At 31.1% G+C, this 18256-nt stretch overlaps 1 protein-coding gene across 1 annotated transcript; it reads right to left on the bottom strand.

Moving 5' to 3' along the window:
* Positions 1–15452, bottom strand: LOC132718831 (A disintegrin and metalloproteinase with thrombospondin motifs adt-2-like). The gene is made up of 10 exons (XM_060702569.1): positions 15346–15452; positions 15093–15140; positions 14633–14712; positions 8866–8922; positions 8216–8339; positions 7709–7828; positions 5194–5364; positions 4218–4388; positions 3782–3949; positions 1–546 (listed from the first exon to the last, which is right to left on the bottom strand). The coding sequence occupies exons 1-10, from the start codon at positions 15356–15358 to the stop codon at positions 137–139; spliced, it is 1362 nt and encodes a 453-aa protein (XP_060558552.1). The 5' UTR covers positions 15359–15452; the 3' UTR covers positions 1–136.
* Positions 15453–18256: the final 2804 nt, after the last annotated feature.

Raw genomic sequence — 18256 nt, 5'->3', positions numbered from 1 at the left:
TTTTCTTTTTCTAGTTTATTTACAGTAATAACACAAACATAAAATCAAGTTTAGAAGCAAGCATGTGTTCTATACTATCTCACTATAGTCTGGCCTACTCGTGCTGCCCAATTTTATCACTACCGACATTGCAAGACTAGTCGGGTTGTATTAAGAATCCCGTGAAAATAGAATAGTCTGTACCAAAGTAATCGGTAGAAACGCCGTGAACTTCTACAATATCACTTTTGTTCAAACGGAATGTTCCAGATTGTGTTACCGGGGTCGATTCATATTGATATTCGTCGTTAGAATCAGATGGGTCCCAGTGCATTCTCAATTTATTCCCACCATTGATCCTTACAAATGCGTCAATATAAGGCAATATAATTAACTGCTTTGTTAATATAATAGAAAAATGGTAAAGTCCGGGGATTGTACACGTAAATTTCCCCGTGGAGACGTCATAAGCACGACCATCGTTGATGTATACGGATTTGAATTTAAGGGTAGTGTGATCTGGCGAGCTTGTATCTAAGTTATATGCCGTAAATGCCACGTGTAAATCTGAAAGACACATATCAAATACTATGAGTTACAAGATGAAATCGAAGAGATTTACATCCTTAATACATTTCTGTGATTAACAGAATTTATAACATACACACGCAGATTTCACGCCTCCGTAAAACGTTAAGAATCAGGTTGGATTTCGATGTTTACACTTTACCACTCTATAATTTATAAATAATTTTAACGAGGGATACAGGTTTGGGATTTTCTACCTTCTTAAAGGGTATTTGCACCTGCAAACTATTTATATGTTCTTTCTTTTATTCGTTATTTTATTCAAGTTTCGAAAGTGTAGAAGATAAAATTTGAAATTCTTACATAGGTAAGTTGGGATATTTTAAAATAGAAAAATATACTAAAATATTTCGGAAATATATTCAGAAACGAATTGAAAATCATATATATATGCTATTGAGTTTATTGCCAAGTTTGAGTGACACTTTTTAATGTTTTATCATTTTTCCCAACTAGAATAATTATTCTGGGAAAAGAGTGCCAAAATGATCTGAAATGTCATGATCTAGATCAACATCAAATAAAACGTTTATCTCGAACAGTTATTTTCAGTCCCGCCCTGTCAAAGTCGTCAGTGGAGTCCCATTAAAGTAAGGAGTCGCCGGATGAGCATTCGTTATTCACGTCCCGTAACTTTCCTCTAAATAATCGGAAGCAAGGCAGAATAAAGCTGATATTTCTATAATTGTTATTTTCGACTGTCAAATTGTCGTCAACTATCCCGTAGGCGAGATATTGCAGGTATTATTTCATTGGCTAACGTAAAAATATGTATCCAATTTAGCTTATGGAATCGCCAGTAACAAATAACATTCATGACGGTCGATATTTACATTTGAATTTAGACGTTACGTCATGTGACGTTCATCATCATCTGACGTCTGCGAAGGCAGTGATTACAATCTGTAAAGGGATCTAATCACTGTGAGGAGTTTGGAAAGCAATAATAAAATGTTATCGGTTAGAGAATTAAGTGGATTAGTCTATAATGGAAAGTCTGTTATACAATAAATCATTGCGTTGAAAGTATTAAATATCAAACATATCTACAAACCACGAAGTAATTATGTATGTATGGAAGTTGTTGGCATGTGTGAGATACGTATTCCGATAATAGCATATATTTATGTAGAAGATAATAAAATGTTCTAGTAAACAAATAATATTCCCTTTAAAAATGTTCATTTCTTAAACACTAAAAACATTATCAACATTTTTACCAAGCAGTTTTTTATAAGAATATCCAAACGGTAAATTTCTATTGTTTCAATCAATATTTCAACTTTTTTTGAAAGATATGTTTATTGTAAACCTAACGATTATAAGTTAAGGTAAACAAACAAGAATCGGTCATACATGTAATCAATTAGATATTAACACAAGTAAATTTGTTAAGAACATTATAAATTTCGACGGACAAAAATAACAAATACATTAAACAATAGAAAAGTTCAATTTCAGGAAACGATGCGGTGGCTGTACTGTGCTCTGGTAAATTCAATGTTTTATACTGTCGTGAGACGGAGTAAAAACTACCAACACCAGCATTCCATATTTTGTGCCCTCTCTTTTACTTTAAAACTACTTTAAAACTATGACAACTAGATCACTAAAAATATTGACATGGGGTTAGCATTCGTGTCAAGTAATCAAAGCACCTTCACAATAGTCAATATGTTATAGAGGACATGAAGTATCGATTGTTTGACATAAAAATGTAACTTTGACCTTGGGAGTAGTGATCTAGTTGTCATGCTCTGCACGCCATCTCATCTTTTTTACAAGTGATTTAGAAATTTTTTAAGTAGTTTTAAAGTAAAAGAGATGGCACAAAATATGGAATGATGGTGTTAGTAGTTTTTACTCCGTATCACGACAGTATAAAACATTGAATTAACCAGAGCACAGTACAGCCACCGCATCGTTTCCTGAAATTGAACTTTTCTATTGTTTAATGTATTTGTTATTTTTGTCCGTCGAAATTTATGATGTTCTTAACAAATTTACTTGTGTTAATATCTCATTGATTACACGTATGACCGATTCTTGTTTGTTTATCTTAACTTATAATCGTTAGGTTTACAATAAACATATCTTTTAAAAAAAAAAGTTGAAATATTGATTTAAACAATAGAAATTTACCGTTTGGATATTCTTATAAAAAACTGCTTGGTAAAAAAGTTGATAATGTTTTTAGTGATTAAGAAATGAACATTTTTAAAAGGAATATTATTTGTTTACTAGAACATTTTATTATCTTCTACATAAATATATGCTATTATCGGAATACGCATCTCACACATGCCAACAACTTCCATACATACATAATTACTTCGTGGTTTGTAGATATGTTTGATATTTAATACTTTCAACGCAATGATTTATTGTATAACAGACTTTCCATTATAGACTAATCCACTTAATTCTCTAACCGATAACATTTTATTATTGTTTTCCAAACTCCTCACAGTGATTAGCTCCCTTTACAGATTGTAATCACTGCCTTCGCAGACGTCAGATGATGATGAACGTCACATGACGTAACGTCGAAATTCAAATGTAAATATTGACCGTCACATGGAATCTTACGTCAATTTTCTCTTTCTGTTTTATTGTTTAACTTTTCTACCTACGTTCGTTATAATTTATCAAAAAAAGCAAATGTATACAAAATAATGAAAACTAAATTCAAAAGCTAAAAAATAGAAAAATATCAGAAATTCTGATATATCGGACCGTGGTTGCAGAGACCTATGTACTGATTAGGGGAGATCACTGCGTAGGAGATAGATTGTTTTCGTGCTTAAGACAAGTAAATGACAACCTGCGACACAAACAGTTCGCTTTTCGAAACCAGTTAAGTTCAGATCTCACGTTTCTAAGCATGATTTTTGTAGAATTTGATTCATGTCCTGATAGTGTCATATCATATTAAATCTGTTTCTTATAACACCAAAAGACATATATACATATGTATTCGCATTTTAAAAGAAAATAAATTTCATTTCCAATAATTAAAAATATTATTCTTTACTCGTTATTCCTAAACAAACAATAACCACCAATTTATTATAATCATTTAGTTGTATTTACAATTGAATAATGGAAGAGTTAAATAAAATATTGTTTTTGACATGATGAATGAATCATTTTCTAACAAAATCACCAAATGCGACAAATTGTATTGTCATCTAGAGTAAAGAATAAAAGTTACCTGCACAAATATGTTGGTTACACGTTTTCGTTTCCTCTGGACTTCCATCACAATATCTTCCTAATAAAGATGGTCTCGGGTTAGAACATGTTCTTAGCCGACTTTGAATTCCACCTCCACAACTTTCACTGCAAAAACCCCAGTTTTCCCAACTTGACCATCCACCATCTATAAAAGGAGATTCACGATATGTAATAATTCATTTCCATGCTTTAGTTCTGTTTTGAATTTTGAATGAATATCATCACTAGTGAGCAGATGAAATAAAAGGTTGAAAGTAAAACATAAAAAGCAATTGCAAACGTAGGAATAAATAATACGCTATCTACTGCAGTTTATTTTCATTTCCCTTGCTATCTTTCACATAACTTCACAAAACAAGCAGTATTGAACAGTGATATACATGTATGACGTGCTTGTTTATTAGATATACTACCTGCACATGCACCAGGTAAACACAGACTGTCTTCACGTGAATCTCCGAAGCAGTGGTCTCCATATAAACTGGGAAACGGATTAGAACAAGACCTATCTCTGTGCTGCATTCCAACATCACAAGAAACTGAACAAGACGCCCAAGACCCCCAGCTGCTCCAATTTCCGTGCACTGAAAAACAATTTGAGAAATTCCGGCCTCTTAATTACTTCTTACTTTGTCAACTCTTTACCAGGTTTTGAAATATATGGCCTCCATTTCCTCCTGGACGATATCGATAGTTGTTTGGGTTTGCCATGTAAGGCCAAGTAATTAGAGTCTATAATTTAATAATAAATCAAAGATAATGAATTCATAGAAAATAAATGTAACAACATATTAAAGATATTGTAGATAACAAAAGATACGTTGATGGAAAATAATAGACACAGCATATAGTTGTTGTACTTTCCCCCGATATTAAACAACTGTAGAAATACATTAAATAAAGATCTATAAAGTATCTGAATTAAAGTATCTAAATAACAATAGTTACTTCTGTAAAAAAAAATATTTTTATTCTATTAAACTTGTTAATAACATTTGATAGAAAATATAACCTTATATAGAAAAACGCAACAACAATTTAAATATATGTGATGGAAAACATGCAAATTAAACATGCGTTATCATGTGGTTTCCTATATTTGAAAGTCTACATTTATGAAAAATAACACACATATAACATATTTATTCCGAAAAGGTAAGTTTTAGAAGTAAGTATTTGGTAAAAAAAAAACGGCATAGCCTTTTGACCAATTTACTTTGATAAATGCCAACTAGTGAAAACTTATCAATTTAGTGTTTGAAATTATTTTCTAACTATATTGGTTAATAGTTAACCGATTTACCAACGTAATTATGTTACTTAAAAAACTGCAATCCTATTTGATAAAAGTGATTTCAAACAATAAGGTTACAAGGAAGTATTACGCACCTGGGCAAGGATCATTTTGACATTGTTTAGTTTCAGTTACATTTCCAATACAGTCAAGTCCACCATTTGCTGGGGCAGGATTCGTGCAAGTTCTAGTTTTCGTCTGGATGCCTAAGTCGCAGGTGACGTCACAATTTGTCCACGAGGACCAGTCACTCCACTTTCCATCAACTTAATATGATAGTTAGGATAAGTGTTAGGGACGATTTGTTTACACACTTTCCTGGACGATTAAGGTGTTTGTAATTTTAAACATTTTAATTTGCAATATTCAATAAATGGCAAAATTAAAAGTAAATTTAATGTTTTATAATTATAGTGAATGAAATCTGCATTGCGATTTTTTAAAAGCCAATTATTAATTTATCAATTTATTCGACCGGGTCGTATAAACATAAAAAGTATAAAAAAATACAGCATTAGACTGCTGTTATTAGAACGTCAATGCTAACTAGTTTCACTTATTTCAATTTGTGAATGACAATGTTAATGTACGTTAAATTTTATATATCTAGTATCCATTACTAATACATCACTTTATTTAACACTTTATGAAATATAACCAATGCACTTTCAGCGTATGCACCACATCATTGCTGATTTTAAAGTTGTTCTCATTTCCATAGTTCAAAATGTTAATATCAAATCCAAATCGCACTACATAAAGCCTACTTTTTATTGCCAGATTCTAAAAAGTTAACCTCAAATCTTTATCAAACCCTACATATAGACTATTTTTTCCGTAAATGCACATCGTACTCCATCCCGTTTTCATTTTTGAGAGTCCAAAAATCGATTTTATATCATTTTTTTAAATTAAAGCAACAAAATCATACCAAAATGTCAAAATATGTAAGTACAAAATACAGACGTTGTTGAACATTGTTAAGAAAAATACTGATTCTTTTAGACTGGTACACAGCTGTAAAACCTTTACTAGACACGGCTAGAGCCTCGCCCAATATAGTAATGTGAGCTATGTACTACTTGAATGGAATTTGGTATTGTTTACTCTTCAAAACAAATCTACAAGCAAATCCCAATTGCATAAGTACACATGCTGACCAATATTTTTTTCTTGTATACTTTCAGGACTACTAGTCTAAAACCGTTTGAGCTATGTATTAACAAGTCTATAATTTATACTAAGTAAAGGGCAATTACTCTAACAAAACTGAACAAAAAATCCCCAAAAAACAAACAAAACAAAAACACAACAAAAAACACATGCAAGACCTCAGGTACACAGCTTCACAGTAATGTTGATCATTAATTCTGTAAAGGTGGATGATTTCAACTAAAGAACTCACGGTTCACATAACACAACATTTTTGGAATAGTTTTACTAAGTCAAGGGTAAATACTCTACAAAAACTGAAAAAATTCACAATCCAGCCCCCAGGTGCACACCAACTTTCTGTAAAGTTTCATGACGCTGGGTCAAACATTGTTTAAGATCTACACGCTCAAGTTGTAAATTGCAATTTTATTCTTATTCAAGGGCAATGACTCTACAAATACTTAATTAACAACTGGTGCACAACTACACATGCTGACCAACATTCCTATACAGTTTCATGATTCTAGGTCAGATAATTTTTTAGCTATGTGCGACACAAATTGAAAATTAGTAAATTTTACTAAGGCAAGGGCAAATACTAAGTAAATCTACACACAAACATACGTGTACACAACCGCACATGCTGATTAATATTCCTGACAAGTTTCATGACTATAGGTCAAATACTTTACGTGCAACACAATATGGAAATTGCAAATTTTTATGAAGTCATGGGCAAACACTCTACAAATACTGAATAAATCCACACGAAAGCATCCAGCTGCACAATTACACATGCTGATCAACATTCCAGTAAGGTTTCATGACTCTATGTCAAATACTGTTTGAGCTACATGTGACACAAGATGAAAATTGTAAAGTTCAATTAAGTCATGGGCCATTACTCTAAAAACCAAATTGAGCCACGAGCGAAGCCCCGGTTGCAAAACTTCACATGCTGAGCAATATTCCAGTCAGGTTTCATGATCCTAGGTAAAATACCTTTTGAGCTACGTGCAACACCAGTTGAAAATTGCAAAAAATTACAAAGTCAAGGGTAATTAATCTACAAATACTGAATAAATTCACAAACACCAAGGTGCACACCGACACATGCTCAACATTCCTGTGTAGATTCAAGACTTCAGGTCAAATACCGTTTTGAGCTACATGCGACACAAGTTTAAATTCTAAATATTTACTAAGTCATGGGCTCTTACTCAGACAAAACAGGATAAATCCAAAAACGTAACCTCAGGTGCACATTTTCACATGCTGAGCATCATTCCTGTAAAGTTTCATGACCCTTGGTCAAACACCTTTTGAGCTACATACGACACAAAAGAGAACAGACGGATGGAGGGACGGACGGACAAGGGTAAATATGAAATCTCCCCTTTATAGTGGGGCACAATAACTTTTTAATATTATAGTTACTTTAAAAAGAACAATTACCCTCACAGAGACCACAAAACTTTGGACAAACTAGCTTAGCATGTTGGACGTCTGTACATATGTGGAATATTGTACTCATTCGTGCACAGTCAACCGTTGTATCGTCAATGCACACGGAAGCTGCAATTTAAGATTTCTTTGACGGTTGGTTTAGATATTGATCTAAGTTAAATTGTTCTTGATATAACAGAATTGGAATATAAGAGACATTTTAAAACAATAGACAAAAAATTGTTTTTGAATTGATAATTTGATGAACATTCTTACTAGTCAAATATTGGACATCAATGTAATGATCTTTCATGAGATTAAGCTTAGTATGTTTACAAATGAATTAAAAGTAGCCGTACTATTACATAGACAATAAAATGCAAACATAGAAAATGAAATAAAACACTAATAAATACAAATTTTCGCACCACTTTGAAATTAGCGCATGTCATTATCTAAACCATACTAAGCAATATATTTATTCATATTTTCAAAGATGTGTTACAATGAACTTACGTTTTATGTGTTTGCACAAGTCTAAGTTACAACTATCAAAAGAACAACATTCTAGACAACTTGAGGTTTGCCGAAACGTCATATCTCGTCCGACGATACCTATACTGGCACTTCCACCACAACGCTTAAAATCATCATCATGATAATACAAAAAGACTTGTCTATTTTTGAATTAGACAATATCATGTTTAAACATTTAAATTATGAATAACGAGGGCAAAAGCTGAAAGTTTTACGCTGTACATAATCATCAAGAAATACTATTTTATTTAAAGCTATAGTTTTTTCAATCAAAAAACTTATTAGTCTAGCAACTTTTGATTATTATCCCAATCAAACCAAGTCTGCAATTCTCATGTAATTTTGCTGTCTTAATGCTTCCGAGGGATCACTTTTGTCCAGATAAGAACATCCTTATTTATGTATTTACCTGCTATGAGCTTCATGATACACACACATTCGTACTTTTAAACAATCAATTAAGTACAACGAAAGGGTAAATTACACTGTTAACCACCAGTTTTCTTTTAGATGAACGGCAGTGAATTAACTTCGAAAAAAGGGAAAACTATCGTTATCAAACTGTTGCGTACAAGATATAATTACATTTTGACGGCAGATAATGAAAAATATTGAAACTTGCCACTAACCTGGTTATCAGCACATCCCATTTGATATATCCCTTCCTTTACATCCGAGTAGCATACCTAAAACACAACAAAAGAAGTTTTAAACTTGCAATTGTTGACATGGCTGAATAAAGTGAATTATTTTTATCTACAATTATCACATTCGTGGATACATTAGTGAAAGTATAGTGCTATCATAGTAAAATTAATGTTCAAGACGATTCTTTATCAATTTCATAATTATCAGCTACGCATAAAAGAGCATAATTATGCTTCCAAATAAGTCTAAGTATTTCAAGAACTAATGAAAATGTATTCAGATCTTTTTAAGTTTCAAAATACAAATAACAATTAACATGTTACATGAGATTTATGACTGACTTTATAGTATTTATCAGCAAATATTTACTGCGTGTCTAACACAGTAAAGAATATTTTTGCATATTTTGACCTTGTGGTTTGACAATTAAAGTATACTTAAGTGTTGTTTGGAATCTGTAGATTAGTTTCTTTCTTCACGCCATTTTTTTCTTAAATACATGTTCAAAATTTCCATGAAAGTTATCTTGAATCGGATGCATGGCGCCCTAACGTTAAACTATTCAACACGTGACTCCTAAGTAAAACAGAATTTTGATAAACACGTAAAAACGTTTAAATTCAGACTATATTTAACATTTGTATATAACATGCCGGACAGCTATGTAAAGCTAAGCAAATTGAAACCAATTAGGCATTACGCCTCTTGTATCGTCCTATGAAAATAAAATACTACTTATGCAAATGCATTGTTATATTCTATTTTTTTAATCATGCCAGGTCTTGTTTCATGGCAAGTAATTCATTATGTACAATATAATTCAGCCCAAGTTTAATTGTAAATAAGTCAATTTCTTGTGTTAACGTATGATTTTTCTACGGTCAGTATATACCTAATTTTGTCAAATTCGGATACTTACAAGTACAAATTCCGCTGTAATGCAGCAGTTGAGAAATTCCGCGCAAACAAATGCGTGCATTACAGAAATAAAAAATCAATAAAAAAAACAAATGTAAATAAGCCAAATTAAAAACTTTCATCGACTTTATTTTTAGGTATATGTTATTGTCCAACAATATTGGCATGGGACTTTATTAACTTTCACAAAGGTCACTGGATAAACACTGTTATCACACACCCGTGCCGATTTTGCGACTCAGTAAATATGGTATTGCACGGTCGTGCATATATTTAGACGCGACGTCATTAGCGTTATACAAACATACTGTTAAGACGTGCTGAATGTTAGTGTTACACTTCATTACCCTTCCAGATTTGTTCCGCCTTTTTGATTGGATATTGATCACCCGAAAGAAATTGATATTACCGAGTCAGACGGGTAATATTCACCCTAAATTTCCCCGTTGGGTACCCCACGTTCTAAACAACATGCGCTGTGGCGATGCGCGTACGGTTTGATTTTACGCGATTAAAATTCCGATTTACAAGCACTTTTTAACTGTCAAATGATAAATATTTACCAAAATTGAGTAATCATACATATTCTCAACAGTATTGAAAACAAATATGACCTTGTGAAAGCTTGATATTAACTCCAAAAAAGTGCGGCGTTCAACAGACTACACCTTTTCTCTTGTTTACATTCGTTATGTTCGAAAGAAAATACGTCATGTATTTATGTGACGTCATGTAGTGATGAAGGAGTACCCCAAAGGGAATCTTATTTCGACGTTTCGTTTGATGTAGCAATGATTTATTTTAAAATCGTCTTAACTTGGCAGGGGAAGTGTAATAAAATTATTATTTTGGTTTTGGAGTGATACATGTGGATATATTACCTGCCATGATAAAATATCACCCGAGCCTAACGGCACGGGTGATATGAAATCTTGACAGGTAATATATCCACATATATTACTCAAAAACCAAAATAACATATAATAGGCGCGTCAATGAAAAATGACTCTTATTTCACTTTAAATGGTATTTATTTTGGGTATGTGATAAATAGAATATTAAATTCGTGTAATTTTTAACTGAATTTATTGCGCTCGTTGAATAAAACAATATTACGATCGCCATGGCTCGCATAATATATTTTTTCAACTCGTGCAATGAATTCAGTATTGAACTTACACTCATTCAATATCCTCTATTTATCTAACGAATATATCGAGTTATTTATCTTAACCCCTGAAATATGGTGCTTTATCAGTCAAACATATTTCATATTTGTTAAAAATTAATATGAAATATCAATATGAAAGTGGGCGGAGTAAAAACTTATATTTATTTTAAGGGACTTCTTTATAAAGATAATAATAATAATAATAATGATAATAATAATAATAATAATAATAATTAACTCTTTATTTAACGAATGTAGCTTATTAAGACAATTCATCAAAGCATTAAAGATAACATATATAATGCAAAATCTTATTTTCAACAAGGCCTTCAATAAAACATAACAATGGACATATTCAAGCAATTGTAAAGGATTACAACATTCAGTAAATCTTAATCAACAAAGAAGACAGACATAATATTATATTATAGTATAGGTAAATTTTCTATAATTCATCTCTAGATAATAATAAATGATGTTTGAAATGTGATTTAAACAATTTAAGACTTGAAAGCTTTCTTAGTTTTAAAGGAATAGTGTTCCATAACTCCATACTAGAATAATAAAAAGTACGTTTCAAATAATTTGTTTTAGGTCGTTTATGCATAATATTTTTTTATGTGTTGATCTTAGTAAGTTAGTTTTATTTTGAGATAACGGAATTAGATTAGAAATATATGCTGGCGTTAATTCATTCATCGCTTTATATACCATAATTCCAGAAAAGTATTTACATCTAGATGGAAAAGATAACCATTTCATATTTTGATACCTATCAAGATAATTTGTTTTTAAGGGTTTATTTAAAATAATTCTGGCGGTTCTTTTTTGTAATTTTGTTATTCTTTTTAGATCTGATTTGTTACATTGGGACCAAATAATACATCCATAATCAAAAGTAGGGGCAATATAAGCGTTATAAAATAATTGTTTCATTTCAGGTGTAAGAAATATTTGAATTCTTTTCAGCAGAGATATTTTAGAAAAAATAAGCAAGCTTAGAACACGTTTTGTCAATATGTGTTTTCCAAGATAGAGAGTTATCAATATGCAATCTAAGTAGCTTTTGACAATGAACATTATTTATACTCGAAATTCTCAATATGCAGAGAAAGATTGCCTATGTTATATATTTTACATTTTGATCCAATTATCATGCACGTGGTCTTTTCTGGATTTATGGCCATATTATTGAGAGTGCACCATTCCTGTATTTTTAGTAAGTCTAGTTGCAACTCAGACTGTATATTACTCAAACTTTGGTCAGCTATGTGTAATGTTGAATCGTCTGCATACATATCAATGTCTGAATTCGTAGTGACTGATATATCATTTACATATAAAAGAAACAGTATAGGACCTAAGATTGAGCCCTGTGGCACGCCTGATATAACCGGTAAGCTTTCAGATTTATCATTGTTGACTTTTACAATTTGCTCTCTGTTAGAGAGATATGACTGGGAAAATTGTTTTCAGAAAAATGATAAAGTTTTAAATTATGAATCAGTATATTATGGTCAACTAAATCAAAGGCTTTTTTAAAATCTAAAAATACAGCACCTATTATATTTCCATCCTCAATATTCGTAAGCCAAGCATCTATAAGGCGGATCAAAGCCGTTTGGCAAGAATGATGTCTCCGGAAAAAACCTGACTGGTGTTAATTAATGATATTGGTATAATGAAGATAATTATTTAGCTGATTTGCAACATGCCTTTTAAGTATTTTTGAAATGGTTGGGAGAATAGATATTGGCCTATAATTATTGGGGTTTGACTTATCTCCCCCTTTGTGTAAAGGTATAACACGTGCTAGTTTCAGTTTATCTGGGAATATACCTAGTGAAATACATTTTTGTTTGAAAAATCTGTTAAATAATAACCAACTTTTGTTGGATTTTGTTTTGAAAGCTGTCTAAAATGATAGAAGATGGTCTAACTAAGAAAATAAATCCGAACACCAATATCTTTGATTCAGTAATTACCGCTGAACATTACCGCCTTTTTAAGCAACACTAAAAAAAACTTTTTAAATTTATATTTTCAGTTCTAATACTGTTTTACTACAATATCGAAATAATATCTCACATATACTAAAACAACAGATTTGATCTGTATCAGTTTTTATTTAATTTTCACAAAACGGCGCTAATCCGTATGCAGCATATTGACATCATCCTAAGTATACATCTCATTCATAAACGCTGACATTTCAAACATACATACATGATGAAATGGGCACTGATGTAAACACAATACAATCCATTCTAAGACTTAAGATTTTATTGTTGAAAACTTGATAAAATAACTTTTTCTCTTATTATTTCTTTTCTTTAATCATTTCTAAATCTTAGCAACAGTAGAATGAAAAATAGTTATACGAAAATCGGCACCGGAAGTTATTTCAGCTTGAAAAAAAAAACAACATAAGTGATCTTCCTTATTTGTTTTGTTAGAATCGAAACATATCGGTATGAGCGGTGTTTATCGGCTATTTAACACCGGTTTTGTAATTTTGATGCGAGAAATTTAACCACTCAGGCCTACGGCTTTCAAGGTCAATGCCTACGCATCAAAACTCCAAACCGGTGTTAAATAGCCGATAAATACCGCTGAGACCGATATTATGTCTTAATCAATGAATCAATGAATCAATAAATCGACTAAAAAATCTAGTCGATTTTACTGGCAGTGACAGTCGTACTAACAATACAGGCGGTATGAAGAGATTTATAAAAAAAGGAAATAAAGTTGTCAAAATAGGATTCCAACCTACGAGTTTACGTCTAGATTCCTGAAGTGAAAGAACTTTACCGACTACGCCAAGAGGGATTATTAAATTAGACTGTTAATAAAGTGGTTATATACATTTCTATTGATTTAGAAGTAGATTGTTACGTTTACGGCATCAAGCGACTATAATAGGGTCGCAAGAGTGCCAGTTCAATATTGTTGGACGATACATGTTTCGCGGCATGATATGATAAAGGGAGACAAATCGAATACAATCATATGACGAAGGGTGACTACGCATTTGTATTTCTTACATAAGTTCACGTCAAGCTGTATTTAAACAGCAATATACGTCTCTGATCAGTATATTTTTTTGCAGTCCATTTTGCTCGACTAGTTATTTTTAAAATATCTTTTATAAAGCAGTTTCAGACTCAAAACTAAAACTACTTCTATAAATAATTTTTCGGATTTTCTCAATGTTAGATAATCTATTCATAGCTTTCTAATTCACGTAACCAGTCTTGAAAAGCAATAGAAACCATACATTACTCACAAAATAATTAGTTATTTCCTGTAGAAGATACAAATGTAAGAGATAAATTACCGAATTTAAGTTTACTTATTGTTCTCTCTTTTATACTGCATTCCTAGAGGTTGAGGCGTGAAATTTGTTCCCGATCTCATTAAGTGATATGACATGCTGCGAATCACCGAAGGGGAAACCAATTTTTGACTTTACATAATATAAATCGGAACGAATGTTTGGTTCCGAATTTGTTTTAGCAGTAAATCGAAGGCTCCACGGACAAGTTTTTACCTAATTGTCATTAAAAAAGTGTTGTTTTTTATACATTTATATCACAAAATATAAAAGTAAATAAGTATAGTAAAATACGCAATTAAATTGTTTGTAATATTCGTACCTGAGAGTTTTGACATAGTGTCGTTCTGTTGCAGGTATGTGGGTCATCTATGTTCTGACAAGACAAGCAATTAAGGGAATCTTGAAATAAAAAGATAAAATACATCCGACATTTTTCGCAATACCAAAATTCGCGAAATCAACGTTTAGAACAACGATTTTTTTATAGTTTCAGTTTTCTTAAAGTTAAATAATACTATATAGTTAAGATTAAGATTTCGATACCAAAATTAACACAATCTTACATTTCGTACAAAAGTGTTTTTTTTAAGTTCCACGTTATAGAAAAGTTTCATATTTGATCATCCAATCGGCATAACATACTCACTGTGTCATAGAAAGTTATTTGTTCTTCCGTTACACATTTTCAGAACAGGCTAAATTTCGTAAAGTAAATAAATAACAAATACGTGTGTAATAATTAGCATTAATAGAAAAAAAATTACTAAGATTATACTTACGTGAACATTTTAAATTCAAACAAATTGCTACGCAGACAACTACAATGTCTGAAATAGAACACAAGTATAATTCTTATTATTTCGATGCAAATAATTTGTTTATTCCTTAGATACAAATGTTTTATTTTATATCATTATAGAAATGAAATAAAAGATAACTTATAATTGTCGTATTTGTTTTACATTGTGAGATTTAAATTTTATACAAAACAAATAAAATGTTATGTAATATAAAATGAAACAAAAGACTTACTTGACATATCCATTTCACATCATTAAGGCGGCAGTGGAATCTTTGATGCGTCGTTTTTCAGCGCGTCTCTTTTTATAAGAAAAGCGGTGTGCACAATGACGTCAGTAATGCCACATTATAAATGTTTTCGTTCTAGATTTTCAAGGTTATTTATTGTTGAAGGTTGTTCAAACTTTATAATTAATCGGACTTTGCTGATGCCTATTAGTGTGAATGATCTTTTTTGTCCAGCTTTGTGTTTTAGTATATAACAGAAAATAAAGTCTGATCCGAAAATAAAAATATGAAGACTTAAATAACGACATATTGAGAAGACTCGAAATTTTAGTGTTAAAAATCTTCTCTAAGGTATAAAAGCCTAAATACTTGAAATTTGAATTTCTTACACAGATCAAATGGGGGCACTAATAAAAGTAAAAAATACAAAAGATAATTAGAAAATATTCCCCAAAACGAATAGAAAAAAATGCATTTTCAAGCTATTCTTGCGTGAACAGCGTTTCGAAAATTTGGGGTTATTCTTCATAATAGGAATATATTTTTAACAAACAGAGTGAGAAAAAGATCTCAAATTTTGCATACTAGCTTTTGGTCTAGACCTACATCACATAGTACACCAATCTCAAAATATTATATTTCCAGTCTCGTCATTAAAATGCCCCCACTTAGTTGGGACCCTACAATTTGCAAACGTATATAAGATAACCTTTAAAAGGTGATCACGCAATACAAATATGACGAACTTATTCAGACAAAATCGTGTCGGTAATGTTCCTAAAGTTACTTAAAGTTATCTAAATGACCCCGTTCGCTTTTACGACAGCAGAATAACAAAATAATTTGTCTGTAACAGAACTGTTAAAGGCGACCTATCTGTTTATATATGTAAGTACTTTTAAAGTGATGATTAACGTTATGACATTATTTATAACACGTGAAAATGAACACTAGCAAAGCAGTTTAAACCTTTTGATAAAGTATCAAAAACATTGCATTTTTAAGATTTAGTAGTTTTGGAATGTTAAGCTATTTAAAACCAAAAATGATATAAACAATTGAAAGGAAAAACTAACAAAAAAGATATACACTTAGCCCATTAAGTAATATCTTATAGTTTCTACCTTTTTCCTTTTTGGAAACATGCGTTGTTTCTGCACTTATTTATTAAAATTCTAGCAATATGAAATTCCTCGCCAGCCCTAACAACAACTACAACAACAACAATAACAACAACAAAACAACATGAAAAATGTAGACTTTGTTTCATTGTGTTTCTGTTAAGAGATAACGGAAAATCTTATGAATCTCACACCATTATTCAATCATAATCACAAAATTTGCCCTTTCACTGCCATAGGGACGGCTTAAGCCGTCCCTGATATTTTCGGCGTATTTGCCATATGACGGCTTAAGCCGTTTCTATGATAATAATAGTAATAATAATAAATTAATAATAATAATAATAAAATAATAATAAATATAATGAAAATTATACCATCGACAATTATTATTATTATTATAATAACAGATTTGGAAACATATATAATTACTATAATACTAATAACAAATAATAATAATTATATTAAATAATAATATAGTAATTTCTTAGAAAATCCTCTGGCAAATAGGTGAACAATAAAACAATAACCCTCTGGCAGCGAAAGGGTTAAATGAAATATTTCAAATAAAGACGACACTGGATGGAGAATGTGGCGACACTTAACAGTTAACTATCGAAACTTCAAACATGCTATAAAATATCACGTCAAAACCAACAAAGTGGATGCGCAGGCTGGTCTGGATTCATGCTGGTCGCAAAACCCATTATGTTGGTTTTGTCGTGACGCGACTCATTTAGTGAATTTACTACATGTTAAAGGCACCAACGATTAAGAATATTTTCAAGGCTAATTTTTTTCAATGAATATTTTAGAACAAGGATTCTAAAAAATTTGGTGAAATATACCGTAAGGCTACTTCTATATAATCGTGGTGTTAACTCTGTTTACCGTCACCAAGGCAACCTGCTTGACTACGGAGCATATGACGCCATATGCGCCGAGAAGAAAATCGTTATGACCTTTAACTGACTGGAAAATGGACATGTAGACAGACGTCTAAGTCTTTCATATAAATTGTTTAACTTTGATGATGATGTGTGGTCTTAATAGTAATGCCTTTTTTTATATTTTATTACATTTATAAAATAATTTGCTATTAAGTATTCTAGCTGTCCATATAGTCCATTGTCTATACACCTTTTTAATGAGTCATAAACAGCAATAAAGCAAAGGTAAGAAATTGAGGGTTTCAAAACTTAGTACATGGTTACTGACCAATATGTCCCTATTTTTATTTATGTACTAATTTTGTACTATGTCCTTGAGACGTGTTTAAAGGAATCATTTATTCCTGATGATAGCGCCTTGTTTATACAGACTATCTGACCGTGTGTTTAAACAATTGGTGTTATCAAGTGAAACAATGATTTATGCTGATAGCATATAGTTATTTGTATTAATAGTAAACAGGCGTGTTTGTGGACATTGATATTCCTTGTATTATATGTTTGTATATATGTACTCACAAGCATTTGCCTTTTGTTCAATAGAATTATTCATTCAAATTATTCATATACTTTATATATACTGTAAGATTTATTTTCTGAATCAATAAGCAGTTAACATTTGAGTGATATAATGCTTACTTCAATGTATAATTTTATATTGCTTATCATATTCATTACTTTTTCAAACTACAGTAATTGTCAAATTTATCTAATACACAAATGAGAAAGTAATGTTAGTTTTTTTGCAATACTTTTAAATATTATTCGCCCCATAACTTGTTTGATTACAAAGAACGGATACGGCATCTCTGACAAAAATACGATAAAATATTTTAACAGCAA

This window comes from Ruditapes philippinarum, unplaced genomic scaffold (assembly GCF_026571515.1).
Source record: "Ruditapes philippinarum isolate M1 unplaced genomic scaffold, ASM2657151v2 ctg2325_1_1_1_1, whole genome shotgun sequence".
NCBI classification, from domain to species: domain Eukaryota; kingdom Metazoa; phylum Mollusca; class Bivalvia; order Venerida; family Veneridae; genus Ruditapes; species Ruditapes philippinarum.
This window is presented reverse-complemented; position numbering and strand designations above follow the sequence as displayed.

Excerpts from the sequence above, each read along its gene's own strand:
- LOC132718831 (XM_060702569.1), bottom strand. Across the intron at positions 14,713-15,092 it reads TTTGAATTTAAAATGTTCAC|ATTCCCTTAATTGCTTGTCT; the intron begins GTAAGTATAATC and ends TTTTATTTCAAG. Across the intron at positions 3,950-4,217 it reads TTTACCTGGTGCATGTGCAG|ATGGTGGATGGTCAAGTTGG; the intron begins GTAGTATATCTA and ends CTCCTTTTATAG.